The sequence below is a fragment of the Rhinolophus sinicus genome, chromosome 4, assembly GCF_057876585.1.
Source record: "Rhinolophus sinicus isolate RSI-liver-muscle chromosome 4, RSI-T2T, whole genome shotgun sequence".
NCBI classification, from domain to species: Eukaryota; Metazoa; Chordata; class Mammalia; order Chiroptera; family Rhinolophidae; genus Rhinolophus; species Rhinolophus sinicus.
Genome location: NC_142504.1, coordinates 37,786,848 through 37,808,301, shown reverse-complemented (window position 1 = coordinate 37,808,301; position 21,454 = coordinate 37,786,848). Strand labels below are relative to the sequence as shown.

At 39.2% G+C, this 21,454-nt stretch overlaps 1 protein-coding gene across 3 annotated transcripts in view; it reads left to right on the top strand.

Moving 5' to 3' along the window:
• The first annotated feature begins 11,783 nt into the window (after positions 1 to 11,783).
• CROT (carnitine O-octanoyltransferase) overlaps positions 11,784 to 21,454 on the top strand; it is a 53,767-nt gene continuing 44,096 nt past the window's right edge. Inside the window, exons 1-3 of one of the 3 annotated variants that reach the window (XM_019749765.3) lie at positions 11,784 to 11,922; positions 12,609 to 12,699; positions 16,237 to 16,372. In XM_019749765.3, coding sequence (XP_019605324.3) covers positions 16,258 to 16,372 — 115 coding nt within the window. In that variant the 5' untranslated portion in view covers positions 11,784 to 11,922; positions 12,609 to 12,699; positions 16,237 to 16,257. Of the gene's footprint in view, positions 12,163 to 12,608; positions 12,700 to 16,236; positions 16,373 to 21,454 lie in introns of all 3 variants that reach the window. The other 2 variants (XM_019749764.3, XM_019749766.3) reach the window with 2 other exon arrangements.

Genomic DNA, 21,454 nt, shown 5'->3' with positions numbered 1-21,454 from the left:
CACTTATATTTATACAAGCAGAATGTCAAATGCACACTTGACAGGCTATGATTATTTTTCACAATAGACAGGCTTCACCATGAAACACAACAAAGAAAGCCTTAGGTCTTCCGCCTTCTGTGAGCTGTCACATCTATGCGCTGTCACATCTATGCCAAAAGGAAATTGGAACATACAGAACTGACTTGTTGATTTGCATCTGTATTGAACATGGGCAGGAGCTGTGCTCAGTGTTTATAAAAGATAAAGAAATGAACTTTATGTACACCAAAGTGGAGTTCAAAGTATTTGAAATGCTAACAAGAAAGTAGAGTTTAAGGCCAATGTTAACAAATGCATCAAAGTGCCCATCACATCAACTGTCCCAGTTAACCAGCTTCAGCAGCACAGGCCTTTATGGTGAAATTGCAGCTGAGAAAGGTTCACAGTAATTAGAAAGGAATGGGCAATGGAAAAGATCTGCAAGGAAATGGGTTGTACATTCACCCTGGGTTGCTGGTGAAGAAGCGAAAAAAGAACAAAAGGGGAATACTAAGAAAGGTTTCCTACAGGAGTTTGTATGTCAGAAAGAGTGGCGAGCAGCCCCAAGAGATGGTGGAACCCATTTGGTTGTCTAAGGAATCCTACAAAGTGTCACGTGATGGATTGTAAATCATGCGCACGCCATCCAACAACCCATGGGATTTCTGCCCAGTGAGAGGCACAGTTACAATAAGCCCTGTTTTGGGACACCTTGTAAAGCTTATTGGGAGTTTCTTAGAACTATAAAGTAGGTAGGGACCATGGAGCTCAGACAGCAATCATTTTGTTTCCCAGAGAACGCTGACGTCTACCTAGGATTTGAATGATTAGCTCAAGAACACATCTGTTGAAGGTAAGGGGGATCAAATATATGGTGATGGAAGGAGAACTGACTCTGGGTGGTGAACACACAATTGGATTTATGGATGATGTAATACAGAATTGTACACCTGAAATCTATGTAATTCCACTAACAATTGTCACCCCAATAAATTAAAAAAAAAAAAAAGAACACATCTGTTAGCAGCAGAAGTCGATTTCCCATGAGTGCTGTGACTATATTGCCCTGCCTCACCCCACATTATCTGAATTACACTGGTCCTGCTATGGAATCTCGGGGTTTGCTAAGGCTATTCTGAAATCTACTTATAAAAGTTCATTGTTTATTCAAGAATATTATATTCTCATCTTCAGGATTCTATGCGGACAAAACATAGCCCTAAAGTTTTGTGGACCCAGATACGTCTCAAAAACCAGAAGAGACACAGGAAACATCTCAGGCATTCTCAGAACTTTATATGAAATATATTTGCCTCAATAAAGCAAGAAAACAATGTTGAATAAAAGTTGATACATTTGCAAACACTAATATAATAGCATATTTTTAATCTTCGTGCTTCAAAACTATTTTATTTGTACCAGCCTGCAAGTAGGTTGTTTAAAGTTTTGCTGTAAAAACTTCACCAAGTTGTCAAATTTCTATTTCTCAGTTGAAAAGCTGTCATTAAGGAAGAGCCCTGACTTTCTTCTCTTAGTGCCTGATTAAATGGAATGTTTCCTCAAAAAACATTTTATATCAAATAATGAACACAAGCATTAAATTCGTAGTATTCAAATTCGCTCTCCAAAATGTGGGAAAAGGCATCTTTTAGTGCCTTTCATTTTCCTGAAAAGTGGTGATGACATGGAATCATATATTCTATATACTGGAAAGATTGCTACTTAAGAGAATCGTCTATTAAACACATTGGAGAGCTCCTAAGAAAATCCTTAGTTTATCTTTGTGTAAATCCATATTATTAATATCTAATTTGCCTAAGTTCTGAATATGACATAATCAAGGAATGGAAACCAGCTGTCTTCCAAGTCAGGTGAGACAGCCCAGAGGACACAGATGTAACTTAAATGGAACATTCATAACACTTCTAGAACGATCCCAGTCCTGATAAATAGGGACTTCTGTATTTTGATCTTGCCTTTTGCAATTCAGAAACTATAACAATAATGCAGCAGGGCACTGGGAGGGCTTTCTGGGTAGCAAGCTCTCTTTTTCCCTTCAGTAATAAATACCTTCTTGAAAATTAAAGACTTCTCTGTGGTTCTCTCTCTTCACAATGTATCCTTCACTCTGCTACACTTTCTAAAACACGTTCTAGTTTATACACATGCAATGGCTTCTTCTTGCCCAGAGAAATCTTGAAAGGTAGTGCAGAAAGAGCCAAGAATAAGGACATCTGCCTTCTCGACCCTCTTGGCAGTGGGGAGAGACCCCCTGGGATCTCTGGCTCTTATTTTCAAAACGGAAGGTTATAGTTCCAGTTTTAAAATTGTGTGTGTGTGGTTTGTAGCAGTCAAGGCTCTTCATCAATTAGCACCATCTATCCTCCCTTCTTACCAATTGACACACTTCCTTTGTGACCCATCTATTCCAAATTTTCTCTGACTTAGAGCTCATGATAATCTCACTCATGTTTTAAAATGCTGTGGCACTAGTATTTATGAATTATACAACATCCCCTAGCACTCAGTTTTAAAGACACATCATATTCTCCAAATATTTTGGCATGTACATTTCTTTCTACACTCTTTAATTTCATATACTTTTTTCCACCTCTTGGTTCCAACTTCTTTCCCACCCTTCCCTCTTATTACTAAACAGGATTTTTTGAAATCGATTTCAACAACAACAAAATAAACACAGGAAGAACAAAGGACACTTTCTGTGATTGAAATTCTGCCAAGTTTCTGGCAGCTGTAGCTTCAAGGAAATCCAATAAGTTGTTTAAATCTTATTATAAGAAAAGAGGAACTGGGCGGACCGGTGGCTCAAGCAGTTGGAGCGCTGTGCTCCTAACACTGAACTCAATGAACGGAGCTCAATGTGACCTGCGGTGTGCTGACATGTGTGCTACCTTGAGCGGCTGGTGGCCGGTAGCTGGTGTGAGTAGCCAGCAGCCATCGTGAGCAGCTGGCAGCCAACGTTAGCTGCTGTGAGTGGCTGACCAACAACCAGCAAGCGACTGCCTCAGCCAGGGGTGGGGGCGGGGTGGGGGGTTGTGTGGGGGGGGAAGCGCAAGGCTCATGATACCAGCATGGGCCAGGGAGTTGTGTTCCTACACAACTAGACTGAGAAACAATGGCTTAAAAATTGGGGGGGGGGGGGGGGCAACAAAAAAAAAAAAGAAAAGAGGAACCGTTCCAAAACTGTCCCTGAACTCAACCCTAAGAGAAAGTGTTAATGTGGGACATTATAGGAGACATTGTAAGTGATGCAATGAACGGATTAATCTTTAACATTTGTAAAGCATACTTTAAATTTCATGTGGTTGTTCCTTGGGAGGGCCTCAATGATACGCTGAAGGCAAAACATTAACATAAAACTAGTGAAGATGATACTTTAAAAAAAATCCTCTATAGTTTTTTGCAGAATATTAGGCATTCAGTAGGTGCTAAATAAAGACCTGTTAGTGACTTCTTTAAGAGAACTTTTACATTATTGATATTTGAAAACTAGTGATGGAAGTCTGCAATATTTTTCTCTTAGGGGCACCCAAGTCATCCAATAGAACTGGGAAGGTAGAGAAAGCCACCTCCCTAATTAATAAAATTTTAATCATTGACTAGGTATTTGGTTTACTTTCTCTGCACAGAAAATTATCAGAGTTGGAGTTCCCACCAATAAGAAAAAATAAGTTGGTCATCAGGCTGAATAAACACTGGTTACATTGAATTAGAATTGATTTCAAGATTGATCCTGGAGTTTGGCAGAGTTCCCCATATATAACAGTACCAACCAAAATCATTTGGGGCTGGAAGGCCAAATAGCATGGTTGAAACTCATTCTTCTCACATATCCACTTAGACCAGGGTTTCTCAACCTCGGCATTGTCAACATTTTAAGCAGGATAATTATTATTTTTTTGTAGGGAGCTGTCCTGTATAGGAAATTTAGCAGGATCTTTGGTTTCTACACACTAAATGCCAATAACATCCCCACTTACAGTTGTGATAATAAAAAATGTTTCCAGACATTGCCAAATATCCCATGGTGGGCAAAATCACCCCCTTTTGAGAATTACTATTTTAGAATGTGCTGAGACAGGTACTCAGCAGTACAAGGCAAGCCAATTTGTGGCTAGATTTTATTAGGTTGGTGCAAAAGTAATGTGGTTTTTGCAATTATTAATATTTTTAACCTTTTAAACCGCAACTACTTTTGCACCAATCTAGTAGTTGTCAGGATGTTTGTATTCTGCATGACCATTTCTACACATTTTGTCTTAACATTTCTGATTATTTCCCTTTTGAAGATTTAAGTTTGTCCCAGTCGAACTCAAAGAACTTTTCCTCACCTTAGTTTAGGTAAGGAAATCAATACTTCAGTGGACAGTAATGAGTTACTGTGGGGAACAACCACAGATACCAGCTAGGGAGACGCAAGGGAGCGCTGTGGAGAGTGGAATTCTCCCTTTAAAAAACTCACTACTCTTTATTCCCTGGAATTTCATAGGATACCTGTATTTTCTTTGCACCCTCATAAAACGTCTTGAGCTCCAGATTTTAAACACAAATATTTACTGAACATGTCCTCTGAATGTTTCAAGGCCAATAAACATCAACTTAGTGCTTTTGAGACATGTTAGAGTAGACTGGCTACACCTAATGTGTATCCTATGTGCCCATGAGAGTTGATGTGCCCAGAAGTAAACAAGACAAAGAAATAAAAACAAACAAACAAACAAACAATAAAAACACAGATGGCTTTAGAGAATCTTCTGAATTAGGAAAAGAGAAAGCTTAAAAGACACTACAAATATGCTACATATTTTAAAGATGTCGGAAATATGTAACGGAAGTAAAGCTAGGCAGGGAATGTCAGGATAAGGGAACTCGGTGGTTGCTAGAAGTTTCAACAAGGTAACCACTGAATTAGTGGTTACCAGAAGGTAAGGGGGTAGGAGGCTGGCAGATGAGGGTAAAGGGGGTCAAACATATGGTGATGGAAGGAAAACTGACTCTGGGTGATAAACACACAATATTAAAAATAGATGATGTATTACAGAATTGTACATCTGAAATCTATGTAACTTTACTAACAATTGTCACCCCCCACAAATTTTAATTAAAAAAAAAGAAGTTTCAATAAGGAACAGATGGTTCCACCAGGCTCTAATAAAAACAATGAAACTACCTCTTCAAAGAAGCACAGTAACCTTATCAGTTTGTGTTAGAAAAGTAATCAGTGACTGGAAAAATAATAAAGAAAGGGCTTTGTGTTTAATTAACTTCACTTCAATTGAGATCTTATTACAATGTGTATCCCAAGTCCCTTGTATGTTAATTATATGTTTGGTGAACTTGACATGGTAGAAAAAGGATGCTATTACAAGGAGGAAAAACACAAGCATGGTCTTTGGAGCTGAAATGGAAATCCTCCTTCAGCTTCTTGATATCAAGGATGGCAGTACAAACATCAAACCATCCTTTGTGTGCCACTACTTTGTAATAATATAAGGATTCTCAAGAATAAAATTACAATGAGTGATGCTTGATCTAAGACTATATAGAGCATAATTTCATATTTCTGACATTACAAAGGGTACTCAGACCATGCAACATTTCAGATCTTTACAAATATCAATTACTTAGTATATACTAAAGGTAAATTCCAATTATTCATGCTCCCCATTTTTTTAAGTTCTACACTCACAAGAATGTGTGACATAAGGGGTGACTTCATCTCATCTCATGGCTGATATAAGAATCCTTATTACAGGACCTTCAAAAAGTACTTGGTAATTTTAAGTGTTAGAATTTAATTTTAGTCACAAGCTTGATAGGCAAAGACCAAACTAAACAAAACAAAAAACTGGAGCTCAGAAGAGTTGCAAGTTGTTAAAGGTGCCATGATGAAATAGCACAGAGTAACATGAAACCTTCCCTTTCGTGTAAACCCAAAATGGAATGCCCTGTTTGGTTTATGGTATCCTTTCTGATATCTAAGGATAGAAAGAAAAAAAAAGCAGAATGATAGTTAAGTACTCAGAAATATTTTAAATAATGCAACACCAATATACTTCAAAGGAAATGTACATGTATTTTTAATAGGCAAAGTATATTATAAGGCATGCATCAGAATATGAGGCATAAACTAATACGAAATGCAAATATTTAAAAGACAAAATTCTCAGTGTATTACAAAGGGAACAAATTACAAGTCATCTTCAGGTTCTAATGTTGTCTCCAGCGCAGCACGGGCAGTGAGAGAATGAGAAGGGGCAGCGAAGGGTTAAGAAATAAACAGAAATCAAGAAAGTTATAAAACAGGGAGCAAAGGGTCTCCCTGCCTCAAAGGACTGAGAGCCCTGAATAGGGCTGCCTTGTGGCTTTTATTGATATACACACAAGGAAGTAGCATTGTTTTTTCCACGGTCTGTGAGTCTCATACATCATACCAGAAAACTGATTCAAATCCATCACCCTTGCCTGCAAACAGTCGGAATCGAAAGTCCCATGATGCTTAACAATTATGGTATGTGCCTCCCCAGGGACAAATCCTTTATGCTGAAACTTATTGATAAGAATGGAAGGAGAACTGACGTTATCACATCATTGACTCACTTCCCAAGCAAGTTGTGGGAAGGAATATAGCCACAGAGGCAGAAGCTCTCCTTAGCTGGGGGAAGGTGGGGGAGCTGTGCCCACCTCTATAGACCCCGTGAATTCTTCTGGTGGTCCCCGCGCGGTTGCGCCTGGCTTGGTTTGTTCCTTTGTGAGGAATATTACCCGTCACTGACTGACCAGCCATCTTTTGGGGGCCAAACAGAGAGACATGAGGTATAAGCACAAAGGCGAAGCAAAGTCCCTGAAAGGTACAGTCTCACAGACTCTTCTTTCTTTAGGGGTAGGCACGAGGGGACAACTCGTGCTGCGTGGGAATGCAGTGTGACAACATTCTAACGTTTTCCCCTAAGCACTTAATGCTTACTAATAGACTGAATTTTTTTATATTGTTATTGGTACATTTCATATTGTTAATTTTATATATAACACAACTTAAAATTGAAAAATATTCCAAAAATTTTTTTTTTAAAGGTCAGGTTTAAATGACAGCAAACATAATGAAACACAATCGGGTACATCACCCACAATTCCATGGGTGACCATTTTCTCAGATGATTTTTCAAAGTTAGATTCTTGATAATATAATTTGCCTAAGGACATACGGCCTCTGGTACTGGCATAGGACAGACATATAGATGAACAAAATAGAGTTGAGAATGAAGAAATAAACTCTTTCATTTATGGTCCATTGACTTTTTAAAAAGGAGCCAAGCCAGTTCAATGGGGAAAGAATAGTCTTTTCAACGAATGGTGTTAAGCCAATTGAATTTCCAGATGCAAAAGAATGAATTTGGACACCCACTTCACACCACACATACGAAGTAACTTAAAGTGGATCATAGGTATAAGAGCCAAAACTATAACACTCTTAGAAGAAAACACAAGAGTAAGTCTTTATGATCTTAGGCTTAGGTGATGATTTCTTAGCTACAACACCAAAATCACATGATAAAAGAAGATTGATCAGTAGGCCATCATTAAAATGAAAAACATTTGTGCTTCAAAGGATACTATCAAGAAAGTGAAAAGACAATCCCCAGGAGTGGAGAAAAATATTTGCAAATCATATATCTGATAAGGAATTTGTATGCAGAATATATACAGAACTCCTACAACTCAACAAAAAAAGACAAATAACCCAATTTAAAAATGGGTAAAGAATCTGAGCAGACATTTCTCTAAAGAAGAGGTGGTCACGGTGGTGGGTGAGGAGTGATTACTAATAGGTACAGTGTTTTTTGGGGGAATAATTAAAATGTTCTAAAATTAGATTATGGTGCACAAAACCCTGTAAATATGGTAAAAGCCACTGATTTATATACTTTAAAATGGATGAACTTTATGGCATATAAATTATATCTTGATAAAGCTGTTAAATTAAAAAAATAATGTTCTGTTTAGTAATAAGAAATTTTTCTGAAATATAAAAACATAGTTGTCATAACTCTTCCACACGATTTTGGTGGTAAAATTTTATATACAGTAAATATCATCAGAGGCAACCCCAAATAAATGATTAGTGCTAAAAAGAGATCCTTTTATGTTCATCTACTGTTGGTAGTGGAGCTAATTTTTAATGTCAGGTTGACCTCTTCACATCAAGCATACTTTAATTTGCTTTGGCTTCTTCCCAAATAACCACCTCTCTATGGCCCCTCTCCCCCATTAAAAATAAGATCACATAACTATTTCATCAATATGTTCATTTTACACATTGGAATGAAAGTAGGTTAAAGATCTAAAGACCCATAGATTAGAGCCATTTATACTACACCTCATTACTTCCTAGAGTTATAAGTCTTATTAGTAAGCTAGCTATGCAGATCAGAATGTAAACTTCTAGTATTTGTATACTTTTTATGGTGGAACTTATTCAGACCCGTCTATGAGAGCTTTTTCTATTTGGGGCATACTGAAAAAGAGCTGTGTAGGACTAAAAATGGAAGATCTTTTATGGCAATTTAAAAAAAACTTATCACTTGTAGTACTTACAACTATTTCTCCAGAAAAATATTTTGACTCACAATTATTTTTAAACTTGGGACGATATCTTATTATCAATATACTCATGTACCTGAAACATCTTCCTCACTAGACAAAACTCTCACACCCTATCTAAGAAATGCAGACTAGTACAAATTTAACCTTAACAGAACATAATTTGTAATCTTCCATTAAAATATGTAGTATGCATTTTGAATAAAAAGAAATTACTTGTACGAGGTGTGATAAAAAAATACATGAATGTTTAAATTAAAAAAATTATTGCAGTAAAAGATACATTGCCAATAATCCTCCTCAAAATACTTCCCCCTTGTTTCGAACACACTTATCCCATAGTTCTTATCACTTTCTGAAACAGTTCTGAAAGTCCTCTTTCATGAGTGTCTTTAGTTGTGCTGTCGTGGCTGCCTCCATGTGAATTGATTCAAAATGTCTACCTTTCATGTTCATTTGAGTTTGGGGAAGTGCCAGAAGTTGCATGGTGCCATATCTGGTGAATAAGGTGGATGAAGACACACCATAATGTTTTCATTTGACAGAAATTGCCGTATTGCAGAATCAATGTGTAACATGGAGCCTTTCTGATGGGATCACAAAATATGGTGAATGCTGCTGACGAGTGCCATCCAACGGAAAGACAGGGATCTTCAATATGGGAAGTGGCATATAGAACCTCAGTAATAGTATGTGACAAGTTTCAACTTTTTTGATGCACTCAATCAGGTGTGAGCTATGGTTGAGAGAAGGTGTGTTTTAAAGTGTGCCATTTAAATCATCCTCCATCATGACAATGCTCCGTGTCATACATTGCTTCTTGTGTGCAGCAATTTCTGTCAAATAAAAACATTATGGGGCCAGCCCGGTGGCTCAGGCAGTTGGAGCTTCCTGCTCCTAACTCCGAAGGCTGCCAGTTCGATTCCCACATGGGCCAGTGGGCTCTCAACCACAAGGTTGCCAGTTCAACTCCTCGAGTCCCGCAAGGGATGGTGGGCTGTGCCCCCTGCAACTAGCAACGGCAACTGGACCTGGAGCTGAGCTGCGCCCTCCACAACTAAGATTGAAGGTACAACAACTTGCCTTGGAAAAAAGTCCTGGAAGTACACGCTGTTCCCCAATAAAGTCCTGTTCCCCCTTCCCAATGAAATCTTTAAAAAAAAAACTATTATGGTGTGCCCTTCTCCACCTTAGTCACTGCATCTTGTACCATGTGACTTCTGGTTCTTCCCCAAAGTCAAAATGATTCAGGTCATGGAGGCAGCCATGACAGCACAACTAAAGACACTCACAAAAGAGGACTTCCAGAACTGCTTTAGAAAGTGGCAAGAACGATGGGATGTGTGTTTGAAGTAAGGGGGAGTATTTTGAGGAGGATTAATGGCAATGTGTCTTTTACTGCAGTAATTTTTCTTTTTAATTTAAACATTCCCTATAGTGTTTGATCACACCCCGTATGTGATTTTTATGATTCCTGGGACATCTATTTATTAATATATTTTAAAAGATTACCTTTTTCCCACTGCACATTCAAATCTGTTCCACTCATTCATTCAGTTCCACAATATTTTTTTTCAAGAATCCAGAAATCTTTACAGAAATGTCTTGTTTCCTTTTAAATAAATATCAAGACGAGGAGAAAGACAGTGAAGCTAAGTGACCTTAAACTCCATGCCACCAACAGGCATTAAACATGTATAAACTTTTTAAGAGTTACCAAAATTGACTAGAAATGAAAAAAAAAAGGACAGTGAAGGTTTTTGAGTAGCTTTTTATCATTTTGTTTAAACATAATAAGCCAATTTTAACATTATCCACAACACAGCACTTGTCTACTGAAAGAAAAGCTCTTTATCGCTTCAGAAATTACTAGTACAAATTTACAACCCCTTGTCTGAAACCCTTTGGCCTGATATATTTCAGAATTCAGAACTTTTACTAGAAAGGTGTATCTGCCATATATCATGCAACATATCCAGCAAGGGCTGGAGCTGCACTGTAATCAAACACATTAATGTTTCTGTAGAAAACTTATGAATATTTACACCAAGTGAATATTCAGTTATACATAGCCTCAGTTCAATTCAGGTCAGATTTTACTACCAAGGGAATTGGGAAAGACCGATAAAGGACTGGGACCTGTAATGACATGTTAATTTGAAATCTAGTTCTTTGTATTTGATCTAGTTCAGAGCCACTGTAAACTACTGGGTTTTTTTTTTTCTTTCACAAAAAATGGAGGGTGTATTTAAAATGAAACAGTAAATTTTAATTCAGAAGGTAAATGTAAAATAGATTAACCTGTGAAACTACATTAACTACATTAGGATCTTCCTCTAGAACTTGGTTAGCTCCACTCTGATTAAAAAAAACTCCATTTCTTGGTGTGATATAAAAGACATCAGATCAACTTGGCAGTGTGAGCATCCCAGTGGACTTCAAGGACCTTGGACAAGACCTGTCTGTGGTAGGGAGGCACGAGATGGCACCGAATGAATGCTGCAAACTTCGGCCTCAGCGGATGAAGGGAAAGAGAGGCAAAGTAGGTAGTATCAGTGTGGTCACTGTTCTTTTGCCAGGACATAGGGTGAACAGTAAGATTCCTTTAAAAGGTGTTGGTGTAACTTCTTGCTTGGGGGCTGCAAAAAACGGTCGCACTGGGAAGGAGGAGCGGCTGGTAAACCGCAGCTGGGACCAAAACAGGAAGGGAAAGTGGTGTTGCACCAGTTGGGTGAAAATGGGTCTGAGCCATCGTTCCTGCGTCCATCCCGGAGAGTTAGGTACCTGCATGGGCGGAGCGCAGCCGTGTCCCGGGCCTGGGCGCTGTGCTACAGATGCAGCAAGGAGTTAACTGCTGCCGGGCAGGGTTTGGACAGTTCATCCGGCGAGCCCGTAGCCTCTTCCAGGGCCGCAGCCAGAATCGAGCGCCGGCCGTGGCAGGCGGGGCCGGGTCCCAACAGAGCGCAGGCCCGGCCCGCCCCGGCTTCAAGTATGGGGCGGGACCCTCGCAGCTGCCATCCAACCCCCGCTCCCGGGTGACCGCGGGGCCGGACCCTCGCGGCTTTCCGTCCAATTCCCCGCTCCTCCGCCCCCTTAAGTGAGCGGGGCCGCTCGGTGGTCGCTTGTGGCGGAGTGGGGAACCCACGGCAGCCCGCGGAGGCGGCGCCACCTCCCTCCCCAGCCCGGCCCAGGTTGGGGGAAGTGCGGTCGTGTGGAACAGTTAAATCGTGTAGAACGGCGGAGGTGCCCGGACTCGGCGAGGGCATCTTGCCTGCGGGGGTCAGAGAGGTACCCCTGACGTTGGGCTGCTGGGCTGGTCCGTCGTGGTGCTGGGTTGGATTCCTTTCACTTTGTGGGCTCTCGAGTGTGCAGAGCTTCCCTTGGGCTGATGGGCGGAGTCTCCGAGTTCTTGTCCCACTCTGCGCCGCCAGTCTCTAGAGCCGACCTCTGAACTCCTTGTCGCCCTGGGACAGGGCTCCCGCGCCAGATACCGGGGCACCGGGAGGGTCATCGTATCCCGTGGGTTTGTTCGTCTAATGGAAGGGAGTGCTGTTGTCCGCTATAGTAATTTTTATCCAGCTTTCCAGCAGATGGAGTTTTTGCGTGTGTTTGCTGTGATTTCCCAAAAGTTTGAGTCTTGGGGCGTCCCAACCTCTAGATTGCCTGTCTTCCACCTTTTTTTTTCCCCTGCCGCCTCACCCCGGTGGTCCGCTCACAGCGGCTCTGGGCAGCGCAGGACAGCCCAGGGCAGCACTGCAGCCCAGCTCTAGGGAGAGCCATTGTTCACAGTCTTAGCTGTAGAGGGCGCAGCTCACTGGCCCATGTGGGAATCCAACCCGGATCTCAGCGTTGGGAGCCGGGGGCTCCAACCACTTGAGCCACCGGCCCGCCCCCTCCCTCCTTCTTTCAACAGTTTTTGTTAATTTATTCCCCTGGCAATTAGGCTTGTTTCTTTCTTCCCACAGTCACAGCCTAGTTTTGACCCCTGTGATCTCAAAACAGAATTATACCAACAGGGTCCTTCGTGGTTCCTAAAGAATTCATCTTGGTGTACTGGTATGTGACAATTTTTTTTTAATTAACTTATACTACTTGATTCTCTTTTCCATATCTTATTGCTCCGAGCAATCCCACTATAATTAAACCCAGCATCATCATTATCTTAATGCATCTATAAGTTCTTTCGGAATTATGTTATTTAATGTTTGTGGTTGAGAATTCAAAGCAATCCTTTATGAAAGAATCTTACATTTCATATCTTTAATGTGCACCTCTTTGTTAGTTAAGACTTCAGTGGATAAGGAATTGGTACTCTTGGTCTCAGTTTCCTAGAGTCTATTAAATGGCAGGGAGGAAGACAGAGAAGAGCTTATCTTTCCTATATATATATATGTATTAGTTTCCTATTGCTGCCATAACAATTTATCACAAATGTAACAGTTAAAAAAACACAAATGTATTATCTCAGCTTCTATAAATCAGTAGTCTCGGTATGTTTAGCTGGGTACTCTGCTTAGCATCTCAAAAAACTGAAATAAAGGTTTCTGTAGTTCTGGGCTCTTTTCTAGAGACTCTGGGGGAGAATCCACCTCCAGGATCGTTGACTTTGTTGGCAGAATTCATTTCCATGAAGTTGCAGGGCTGAAGTCCCCATTTCCTTACTGGTTGTCAGCTGGGGTTTCTCACAGTTCCATAAAACCACCTGCATCTTCAAAGCCAGACAGCACCTCCAGTCCTTTTCTTGCTTTTAATGTCCCCCACTCATCTGTCACCAACTGGAGAAAACTTTCTGCTCCTAATGGCTGAGGTGATTAGATTAGGTTCACCTGGATAATCTCCCTATTTTTAAGGTCAGTTGTGCTATGTAAAATAACACTATCACTATCATGGAAGTGATAATCTCATATTCACAGGTTCTGGGGATTAGAGAGGGTGGAATTGGAGGGGGGGCATTCATAGAAACTCTGCCTAGCATAATACGTTCATCTCAACTAGATTGTTTTTATAATGTTCTTTTGCAGTCATTTTTTTATAAGCCCTAAAACAGCTCTATCTGATTATATGATTATCCTGTCTACAGATAAGGAAATTCAGTTAAAGTTAGCTGCCCAGGGACACATGGCTAGAAAGTGGCAGAGTTGGTATTTGAATCCAGATCTACATTTCCATTAGGTCTAAAGCCATGTATAGCGATGGTCGAAGTGAAGTACAGCCAAAGTCATAAAACAGGAAGAAAGTGAGAAACTATGAGATCTTTGTTGTACCTCATTTTTTTGATTATCTCTTTATATTAGTGTTATAGGCTAAGCTCTTCTATCTTAACAAAGCCCAAAATACAATGGCATGAATAAGACAAATGTTTTATTTTGTTTTTTAGTTTTTTCCCCCCATGTACCGTGTTTCCTCGAAAATAAGACCTAGCCGGACCATCAGCTATAATGCGTCTTTCGGAGCAAAAATTAATATAAGACCCGGCCTTATGTTATAAAGACCCGGTATTATATTATATTTTATTAGACCAGGTCTTATATTAATTTTTGCTCCAAAAGACGCAGTAGAGCTGATGGTTTGGCTATGTCTTATTTTAGGGGAAACAGGATCAGCAGGGAGGAGTCCAGGGATAGTAGGAAGATTCTGACAACCTCAATACAGGCATTGCTTGTTTTTATTTTGCTTTGTTTTATTGTGCTTCACAGATAGTGTGTTTTGTACAAATTGAAGGCAAGACCCTGCACCAGCAAAAAAGATTACAACTCGATTTACTATGATACTCACTTTAATGCTGCATGGAACTGAACTGGCAATATCTCCAAGATATGCCTGTACATGTCTTCCATAAATGGGTCCAAGGTGCTGTTCCAGTTAGTACTACCTGCTGGGCAGTGAGGAGAGAAAGCACAGGTAGAACACATGTAGATTTTTATAGGGGCATGACTGGGAGGTGTCACATGCATCCCCAAATCATACTGATCTCCAAGCGAGAGTAGGAAAGATCTAGCTGTGTGGCTGTATAACCCCACTAAAACTCAGGATTTTGTTAAGAAAGAAGGGAGAAAATTATATTGGCTGAAAACAGTCTGTCACTCCATTGTTTTTGATAATGCTTTATTCTGTAAACTTTTATGAGTGGAATATTTTATTTGACTTTGATGTTCATTTTAAAAGGTAGTATTGAAAGGACAGGAAATTCTTATTCAACATTACTGTTCTTTGATTTCTCAATTGCTATTTTAATATAAAATTTAATATAAAGCCTTTTTTGAGAGATCTCATTTTTCATTTAGCACTTGTACACCTTATTCATATTTTGGGTTAGTTTGATTTCTCTGATGAAAATTAATACATTTGTGAAAATGTTCAAGAATTCTTTGGGATACGAGACACCATTCTGTGTAGGCCTCACAGTATCTGCACAACTAGGTTACAGCAACTTGTCAAGTGATTTTGTGTATTCTGTAATATTCTGTAACTCTACAGTTGGATGACTGTTCGTACCTCTTCATACTTTGCTCTTCAAAATTCTCTCAGCCCATCATCCTGTTGTACACATCTGAATTCTACCCTGAGTTGCGACAGGTCCCCTCCCCCAATATCATGTGGCCTTTGTGTAGAAGATTGTGGTCAAATAGATCCAGGTTTGAGTTGTTAGTTTGATCTTAAGCAAGTTATTAAATCTAAGTATTGGTTTCTTCACATGTAAAATGGCAGTGAATGTTACCTTTAAGAGATAACATGAAGATCAGGCAGATAACACGTTTGCTATAACACCTACTGCAATATTTGGCAAATAGTAGGTACTCAATAAATGATAATTATAGTGGCCACTAATCACTCCTTGACTTTTAGCACTTTGAATTGTGAGGGAGGGAAAATGATTTTTCTTCTACCATTCTAAATTCTTCTGGTTGGTCCAGTAATCAAACTGACATGAGACAGGTTAACAGGAGAAAATAACCAAATTTATTATGTATGTACATACGGGAATTCTGTAAGGATATGGGACCTAAGGATAGATCTGGGACTTAAGGTTTGTGTGCCATCTTGAACAAAGGAGAAGTTGGTGGGGGGTGATTTGGGACTTCAGAGGGGAGGAAGGCAATTCACATGGAGGTGTGAAAGCAAATGTTTGGTAAATAAATGTTTGCTGGGTTATCTTTAACAATAGGACAGAGAGGACTATGTTAAAATGCCTTATTAGGTTCCTCCCTGTCTATCACACTTAGTTCATGTTAAACTATACTTATATGTGATGATAGCTCCTTTCCTGGAGCAGGTCCTCTGTCTGAGTTCTTTCAGGCAGTTAGAGGGAAGTTCAAAGGTTTTTAAGAATCTTTTGTTTCTTAAAAATAATCAGCTTAAAATAATCAATATCCCAAAAAAGGCTTATTGTGGGGTAGCAAACTCTACTTCCCTTCAGTGTACACTTTTTTTTTAATTGGTTCTGTCTCTGACAAGTTTATGAATTTATTAAGGACTAGGACTAAGTCCTGGATGTGCTGTAGTCCCTAAATATTTGTTTAGTGAATTTGAACTAGCTTATGTAAGAATATTTATGAGGTTGAAGTTGTGAGGGCTATTTTTTTTTTCCATTAGTTTCCCTATTGTGATTTCATCATGGAAAATCAGTTGGTTAAGTCAGCTGAAGAACGAACATTTCAGTACCAGGATTCTCTACCATCACTGCCTGTTCCTTCACTTGAAGAATCATTAAAGAAGTACCTTGAGTCAGGTATGTTTGTAATCTTTTACTATAACTATTGTTAGCAGTTTAGAAAGCTGTGAAATTGTTAGAAGCTGATGAGAGTCTAATTCTTATTCTTCTAGGCTTATGATAAAGTATCCTTAAAATGTTCCAAATTTTCTTTCTCATGTTAATTTTTCCATAGTTTGAAAAGACAGCTAGTATTATTAGGCTTACAATAAAAAGTAGTAGTCTTCTGCCTCATCCCCCAACTCCTGATAATTCCACTCTTTCAAGCAAGCATTTTCAAATATTTTGTCAATTTCTTGTTTATCTCCAGGTTTAAACTATTTAAACTTCTTGTGCTACTATTTCTTAGATTTTTTTCATTGTTGATATTATAAATTAGTTCCTAAGTATATGTGGAGTTAGCTCTGAACCCCCTAAACGGTCCTCCCCCCAACACTCAACATATATGCAATCCAACGTATCCACATTTTCCCTCTCATTCTCTCAATATAGTTGTACAAATCACCATTTAGGATGAAATTAATATTCACCTGATTTAATTTAGGGTTTCATCTGATTTAAGTAATTATTTATCTGAATTAAATTACCTGACTATTTAGGGTGTATAGTTTTGTAATTATTCACAAGAGAACCATTTGGAGAACCATTACCATTTTTGCTGTACTTTTTTGGTTTTTCCTCATTTTTCATTTGCTTAGTTTGTTTGTATTCACAACGAATTCACTGCAAACACTTCAGTACAGTGAGAATCTCTGAATATACTTAAATACATAAGATAGCCTCTCAGTTTCATTTCTTTTTGGAGGCATCTCTCTTCGGGCTCTCTGCCTTCTTGCTCCAATCGGTGTTCATTTCTCTTGAGCTGGCAAGACAGTTATTACCCTGGGGCTTTCCTTCAGCCATTATCCTGGCTTTTCTCTTCACATCTCTCTCCTGTGTTGGATTTCCTGCTTCCTGGGTTGTCTTCCTCTTACTCTTCTCATATTTTGGTGCCGTCTATCTTCAGTAGCCACTTGAGGAAGGGTATCTGAGAAGAAAAGAACGTAAGACCTGAAAATGTATTTATTCTACCTACATACTTAGTTGTTTGGCTGAGCATAGAATTCTGGGTTGGAAATTATATTTCTTAAGAGCTTTGAAGTCACAGTTTGTTCCTCTTGAAGTCTGATGTCATTCTGATGTTCACTCCTTTATATGTGTGACCTGTTGTTTTTTACTCTCTGGATGTGTTTGACAACCTTTTTCTTTATCCCCACCATTCTGAATTCTCAATGATGTCTCTTAGAGTGTAGGTTTTTAAAATATATTTCTCTAAACACCCAGTTGGTTCTTTTAGTTTAAAATGTCATGTTCTTCAGTTCTAGGAAAATTTTAAAATACTGTGTCTTTGATAGTTTTCCTTTCTTTGCTCTTTCTTTTTGGAACTCCTATTATTTGGATCTAGGTCCTTCTGGATAAGCTTTTAATTTAAAAATGTTTCATGTTAGTTATTAGTGTGTTAATTGCTGTTGAGTCGGCGCTGACTCCTGGCGACCTTATAAATGAGTGATGTCCACAGTGTCGTGTCCTCAACAGCCCTGCTCAGCTCCTGGAGACTCATGCCTGTGGTTTCTTCTATGTGGTCAGTCCACCTCGTATTTGGTCTTCCTCTCTTCCTGCTCTTCTATTTAACCCAGCATTATTTTCTTTTTCAAAGAATCCTGCCTTCTCATGATGTGCCCAAGGTAGGACAGCTTTAGTTCTGTCGTTTTTACCTCCAGCAACGTTTCAGGCTTAATTTGCTTTAAGACCCACCTGTTAGTCTTTCTGGCAGTCCAGGGTTCTTGTAGAGCTCTCCTCCAGCACCATGTTTCAAATGAATCAGTTTTTTTTCCAACAGCCTTCTTCACTGTCCAACTTTTGCATTCATTCATCGTTACTGGAAATACAAGGCTGTGGGTGATCTGAGCCTGGGTCTCTAATGACACATCGTTGCTCTTGATGATCTTTCCTAATTCTTCCATTGCTTCCCTTCTGAGTCTCAGCCTTCTCTTGGTTTCTTGGCTGCAGTCTCCATTTGAATTGATGACTAAACCAAGGTAAGCAAAATCTTGAGCAATTTTGATGTCTTCATTGCCTATGTCAAAGTTGTGTATTCTTCTATAGTTGTGTATATATAGAATATAGTTGTGTATTCTTCTATATTCTTCTAAAAGTCAAGAAGATTTTTATCTTCGTGATGTTCAAATGCAGTCCTGCTTTGGCACGTTCTTCTTTCACTTTCATCAGAAGTCGTTTCAAATCATTACTACTTTCTCCCAGTAAGATGGTGTCATTTTGCATATATTAAGTTATTGCCATTTCTTCCAGCAGCTTTTACTCCTTCTTCCTCTGAGTCTAGCCCAGTTTTTCATGATACGTTCTGCACACAGGTTAAACAAATAGGGAGATAAAATGTACCCTTGTCTGACACCTTTGTCTATAGGAAGCCATCCTGTTTCTCCATATTCTGCCCTGACAGTGGCTTCCTCTTCACAGTACAGTTTACACAACAGGATGATCAAATGCTGAGGCACACCCATTTCTTTCAGAGCAGCCCATAGCTTTTCATGATTGATGCAGTCAAAGGCTTTGCTGTAATCTATAAAACATACAAGGTACGATCAAACAATATGGTTAATGTTTACATAAAAAATTATTACAGTAAAAGACACATTGCCATTAATCCCTCTGAAGTACTCCCCCTTGCTTCGAACACACTTATCACATCGTTCTTGCCACTTTCTGACACAGTTCTTGAAGTCCTCTTTTGTGAGTATCTTTAGTTGTGCTGTCATGACTGCCTCCATGTCCTGAATCATTTTGATTTTGGGGAAGAGCCAGAAGTCTCACGGTGCCAGATCTGGTGAAGAACGTGGATGAGGACACACTATAATGTTTTTATTGGACAGAAATTGCTGTATATGAGAAGCGATGTGTGACACAGAGCATTGTTACGATGGAGGATGATTTATGGCACACTTTAAAACACCTTCTCTGAACCATAGCTCATACTTGACTGACTGCACTGAACAAATTGAAACTTGTCACACACTGTTACTAAGGTTCCACATGCTGCTTCCCATGTTGAATTCCCTGCCTTTCCGTTGGATGGCACTCAGCAACAGCATTCACCGTATTTTATGATCACAACTGGAAGGCTCTGTGTCACACATCGCTTTTGGTACAGCAACTTTTGTCAAATAAAAACATTACAGTGTGTCCTTATCCACCTTATTCACCAGATATGGCACTGTGCAACTTCTGACTCTTCCCCAAAGTCAAAATGACCATGAAAGGTAAACGTTTTGAATCAATTCAGGACATTGAGGCAGCCATGACAGCGCAACTAATGACATTCACAAAAGAGGACTTCTAGAACTGCTTCAGAAAGTGGCAAGAACTATGGGTTAAGTGTGTTCACAGTGATGGGGAGTATTTTGAGGGGGATTAATGGCAATGTGTCTTTTACTGTAATAATTTTTTCTTAATTTAAACATTCACTGTATTGTTTGATCACACCTTCTTTTGAAATTCTTTGGTGCACTCCAGTATCCAGTGACTGCTTGAAATTAGGTCTCCAGTGCCTATTCCTTTTCTGATTCCCAGCTTGAACAGCTGGCATTTCTTGCTCCATATAAGGTAGAAGCCTTTGTTGCATCACCTTCAGCATCACTTTACTTGTGTGGGAAATTAGAGCAATGGTCCGATAGTTACTGTACTTCTTGACGTCCTTTCTTGAAGATTGGGCTGTATATTCATTATTAGTGCCTTTCTCTTTTTGGTCTTATTAACCATTTGATATCACCAATCCTTTGTTCTTTCAGCTCTCTGAATCTCATGTGAGAGGCTTTTCTCAAATATCTGGCACTTCTTAGACACTCATACTTGAGACAGAACCTGAAAAGCTGAGTGAGAGTTCTGTGTGCATGGATAGAGCTTGGCGACTAGTGGGCCTTTCAATGAGCCTTGTAGGGTAATAATGAAGAAAGCAACAGTTTCATTAGGGCTTACCCAAATACCCGTACTCCTTTCTCGTGGACTGATTAGTTTCTCCAAAGAAAAAGCCTCTCATCGTTTGTTTTGATGAGGCATAAGCCTTACTGCTAGTGTTTTGGGAGCTTAGTAAGACGGCTCATTGTTATGGATGTGTACTTTCATTATAATCCCTGTTTTTTCAACATGGGCTAGAATCCAGGTATTCTTGTCTGGTTTAACTTCTCTGGAGAGTAAACCTCCACGTTTCTACTGGCATTGGGAGAAAGTTGTCTGGCTTTCTAAAGTGGAGAAGGACATCTACAGGGGCAAGTGTGGATGGAGTGCCCCTGTTTCTAGACTTTCAAGCAATCCTCCCGTTTCCAGCATGACTTTGCCCCCTGCCTCAGGGAGTCTATGTATCTTTAATTCTTGAATCTCTCTGGGATTGTACTGTAGGAATTGGCTCACTTATTGGTTTGTACCTAACTCTACCCTATCTTTCATTACCTTCCATTTGCCAGGCTGTAGATACTTTCTCCATTTTACAAAGTTAGTTGCCATTGTCCCATGTGTTTTCTAATTTGTAAAATGTTAGCTTAACCTGTCTGCTGTCTTCTCTCTTTTCATTTTCTTTGTCCTTAAGGATTTATCCCTTTTTAATCACTGTCATTTTAGAGAATTTCTAGAAGTAGTGAAGGTAAATGTATGTATCACTTTGTTTAAATGGAAGCCCTCAGATTTTTAAAATTTCTTCTTTTTCTCTCTTCTTTTTTCTCATTTACTTTGACCTTGGAATTCTAGTGTCTTTTTAAAAAAATTCACTGATTATTTACTTTTGATTATTCACTTCACTTATATTCTTTATGAATACAGATATTTAAATTGACTTTAAGATAAGACTTAAAGAGGCAAATGAAACAAAAAATATTAATGTCCTTTGATTTCTAAAATTTATTTTCATCTGTAGCTTAATTTTCAGAGCACTTGGTTTTGATGGAGTAGGAACCCTATACCTTCTTTTTTCTTTTTCTTTTTTTCTGAAGGAAACCATTATTGGCCACAAGGCACCCAAAACTGCTCTGGGCACGCTTTACACTTAAATTT